This window comes from Arachis ipaensis, chromosome B08, assembly GCF_000816755.2.
Source record: "Arachis ipaensis cultivar K30076 chromosome B08, Araip1.1, whole genome shotgun sequence".
Taxonomy (NCBI): Eukaryota; Viridiplantae; Streptophyta; class Magnoliopsida; order Fabales; family Fabaceae; genus Arachis; species Arachis ipaensis.
Window position 1 is genome coordinate 112,704,147 of NC_029792.2, and position 4,310 is coordinate 112,708,456.

Genomic DNA, 4,310 nt, shown 5'->3' on the forward strand with positions numbered 1-4,310 from the left:
TATATTTTTTTAATTTTTGGATGATAAATTGTATAGTTAGATTTGATATTTATAAAAGTGTTATTTTTATTTAAAGTGTGACTAAATAAATAAGTCACATTTTTAAGTAAAGCATTTTTATAGAAAAATGTTTTTGCTATTTTTATTTGAGTAGTTGTCTAATAATTTTACCAAAATAGAAAGCATGTGAATATCCAATTTTTATTTATAATACAATTACATAAGCTTTTTTCCACATACACGTACATAAGTGTAATGAATAAGCAAAGAAATATCATCAACAATAATATATGAGGAGTGTTAGGGGCAGCACTTTTGTTAAATTCTGGCTAGTACATAATTATCAAAAAGAAATTAAATGATTTTATACCATTAGATACAATCTCACACCATTAAAAATATCATTAATAATTAATTGATGGCTAAAAACCACAAAATTTGCTGATCCTTAGACTTTCTCATAAACGTATCCAAGTCGATTATTATTAATCCATTCAAACAAAGGATAGCAGACGATGCAAACATTCATCCATATTATTCTTCATGACTAAATTCATGCAGTTTACTTAGATAAGTACACACTTTATTAACTTAATTCTTAAACACCTTCTTTGCTTAATTAATGTAGCTTATGCCTCGAGAAGATGGGCATCCAGTTCTTTAGCACATTTGTCAAAGTATTCCATGTAGCCATATGGAGCTTCAACATCATCATTCACCTTCTCATATTCAACTGTCCATTTAGTCGAAGTAGAAGTAGCTCCATCATTGTTCTCAATCACTTGAAAGATAAGCTTAAGGGACTTATAGTGTTGATCGATATCTCCATCAAAGAATTTGTATACGACTGTCTTGTTCTGCTCATCAATGCTTTCAATAGTCTCTTTGCATGTAGTTACTTTACCATCTAATATTATAGTGAAGCATTAACAAATTTAAGTAAAAAAGAAAGATATATATAAGATTAAATATAATTTTACTCTTGATAAACAGGTCAATGTCTATAAAATATTGGGAAAATAAACTATTTGCATGTGAACCCAAATTTTATCGCCATATCTTTACACCCATTTATTTTCTCTCTTGTGGTAATTTCTCTTCACTTTTTGTTTTCCTTTTCAATTCATGATGTTCTTCATTCAAGTTATTACATTTGTTTTCAAAGATTTGCATATTTTTTTTTTGTAAGTTACTACCAGCTTTTTTCTGAATATATGTAAATTTTTAGATGAAATATGAGTGTAAAAATAGTATAAGATCCTAAAAATGTTTGCTTCCATTTTGGTCCTACCTTCCTATAATTTTTTATGCTTATTATATATAAGTAATAACAACAAAAAAGAATACGCGTTTGTCTTAAAATTATAAAAAAGTATGTTAATTTTTTTTGTAATTAATTAATTATAATTATAACTAAATCTCTTTCTAGTCTCTATCAATATCGTCATTCAACACAATCTAATGAACCGAGAAAAAAAAAAACTAATTTGTATTTGAAAAGAAGCTATATACCAACAAAGAAATTAGAGCAAAACTAAACTGACTCATATATTTATTGGGATCAAAAACGTTTTTAAGTAAACAAAAGAATTATGAAAATAGTAATGTTAGAGAACTAATTTTTTTTAGTGAATATTAGTTAATTTTTTTAAAGTTATTTTATATATTTTAAATTTTTTATCTTAAATTAACTAATATATATTAACTAACTAAAAATTAGTTTTTTACTATATTTTGGCTTCATAAATATATTGATTAAATTTCAAATAATTGTTTGAAAAAATGATAAATAAGTCCTTAACCTTTTGGCCAGAAGACATTTATATTCTTGAGAATTTGAAAATACATTTAAGTTCTGACTTTCTCAAAATTTGGACATATTGATCCCTGAATCTAATTTGTCTCATTTAAAAACTCTTCACGTGTGCATCCGTATAACGGCCAGGCCAGTACAACGGAAGTCATGTTTGATTTTTTCGTTGAATCTGTTAAACCCAAGTGAATAGAAGGATCTATGTGTCCAAATTTTAAGAAAATCAATGACTTAAATATATTTTCAAATCGTTAGAGATTTAAATATGAAACCAAAAGGTTAAAAATCTATTTGTCTATTTTTTTGATAACTTGACCATAGTAATAAAATTTAGAAATAGTTGCACATCACATATACATATGAATTTTACACATGTTTTGAGCAAAACTTCATTCGGAGAAAGTACCCCCACTAACCTATTCTAAGGTGCACGCATCATATATATAGTTCTGTTGGTTGATAATCAAGATCAATAAGAACAGAAGAAAAATAGATGTATTAATTAATCCAAATAAAAAAAAGACAATTATATAATCATCTTCTATACTTAAAATTATATTAATTATTTTATTAAAAAAATCTAGGAAGTCACCACTTTTATTAAAATTTGGCTAGTATTTAACTATTAAAAAAAAGAATAATTCCATACCATTAAATATAACGGAAATCTTTGATAACCAAATAAAATTAGTCAAAAACAGTCATAACTTGCCTTATTTACAATTCATTAATTGTTGCGACAATTAATGAATGCTAAATAAAGCAAGTTCTGTCTGTTTTTTTTTTGTCTCCCTAGCATTATCCTAAATATAATCGCACACTATTAAAAATATTAATAATGACTAATTAATGAGTATAAATTATAAAATCTATTGACTTCTAACACTTCTCTTTTATTAATACTATATGACATAATTATTTTAATAACTAAATTTAATTAAATTAGTTTAATAATTTATTAACACAATAAAAATTAATTAAAAAAAACACATAAAAGAATAAAATAGGCTTCGTAGCTATAAAAATAACTCATTCTCTAAAGTTTCTTTTACAGTATGTGATAGCATCAAGTGTGCTATTACCTATGACATAAGTCCAGTGTTTGACGGAACCACCGACGCTGTGCCAGTCATCACCTTCATGCAGCTTGGTGGCATGCACTCTTTCACAGACGTTTTGAACATGATGGAGTTTCTTTGTCGCGAGGTCAAAGAACTTTGAAGCAGGTGTGTGGACTGGAATTTCAGTGCTAAGCTTACCAGTTAGTGCCATCTCTTAATTAAAAAGGAAACAACTAATATGAAGTAGGAACAAATTAATACTAGACCAGAGATGCAAGGGAAATAGCCTTACGAAGACTTTATATAGAAATACAAGCCTCCTACTATTTTGTCAAGTAGCTCCCCACAATTAATAATATTGCTTTTCTCTATCACTAAAAGTAGTAAAATTACAAAATAAAATGTTTTTTATTAAAAATATAAAAAATTTAATTAACTTAAAAGTTGAAACTAATATTTAAAACACACAATTGTATATATCGAATTTCTCAAATTGTATTTTTTTTTTATCATGAGTACATTAAACGGTTGATTGTTTTTGAAAAATTCTAGGGGCATCAATTTTTAATAATTTTAGCTATTATTCGACTATAACAAATATTAAATTATCATTTATGTATATAAATTTAAAAAATATGAATGTAAATAATATTGATTTATGGGTATATATAATTTTAATAAATATAAGTATAAATTATATATTTTTTGTGTGTAAATATATGTAAATATAGATACAAATTATTGTTATCAAGTGTTGGACTAAAATTATGTATATAAATTTTAAAAAAAGTAAATACAAATTATATTGATTTATATGTGCAAACTTTAATAAATATATGTTTGAATTATATATTTTTTATGTGTAAACACATGTAAATATTTGGCAAATTATTGCTGACTAAGTGATGACAAAAAATAATAAATTTTGATGATTACGTAAGATTGCTCATTGTTTTTTGAAAAATTCTTAGGATCCAGTAGTTTTTAGTAATTTTAATTATTATTTGACTGGTATAAATACTGAATTATCTTTAACAATCTATTTTACTAATTCATATGTATAAATTCTGAAAAATATGAAAATGCAAATTGCAATAACTTATATATATGCCAACTGTGATAATGATAAATACAAATTATAATATAAACTTCTTGTATGTAAATCCTTGTAAATTTGAGTAAAAATTATTACTGATCAAATATTGACAAAAAATAATAATAGTTGTTCATCATATAACATTATTCACTTATTAATTTTGGGGATAAGTACTTTTTTCGTTCTCAAGGTCTGGGGTCGAAATCAAAATCGTTTTCGACCTTTTTTTTATTAAAATTATCCTAAATGTTTAAAAACGCTTTAAAATCATCATTCTCCGAATTTTCGGACCAAAATACCCTCATCATCATCATTCTTCTCTTTACCTTTCTCAGCCCAC

At 25.1% G+C, this 4,310-nt stretch overlaps 1 protein-coding gene across 1 annotated transcript; it reads right to left on the reverse strand.

Moving 5' to 3' along the window:
- On the reverse strand, window positions 393-3,178 carry LOC107614389 (MLP-like protein 34). Its single transcript, XM_016316600.2, has 2 exons — window positions 2,896-3,178; window positions 393-907 (listed from the first exon to the last, which is right to left on the reverse strand). Exons 1-2 carry the CDS (start codon window positions 3,083-3,085, stop codon window positions 630-632), a joined length of 468 nt encoding a protein of 155 aa, XP_016172086.1. The 5' UTR covers window positions 3,086-3,178; the 3' UTR covers window positions 393-629.

Bases quoted from the DNA above. Each gene is read 5' to 3' on its own strand.
- LOC107614389 (XM_016316600.2), bottom strand. From the start codon at position 3,085: ATGGCACTAACTGGTAAGCTTAGCACTGAAATTCCAGTCCACACACCT. The intron at 908-2,895 runs GTAATAGCACAC...CTATAATATTAG, and splicing joins ACACTGGACTTATGTCATAG to ATGGTAAAGTAACTACATGC.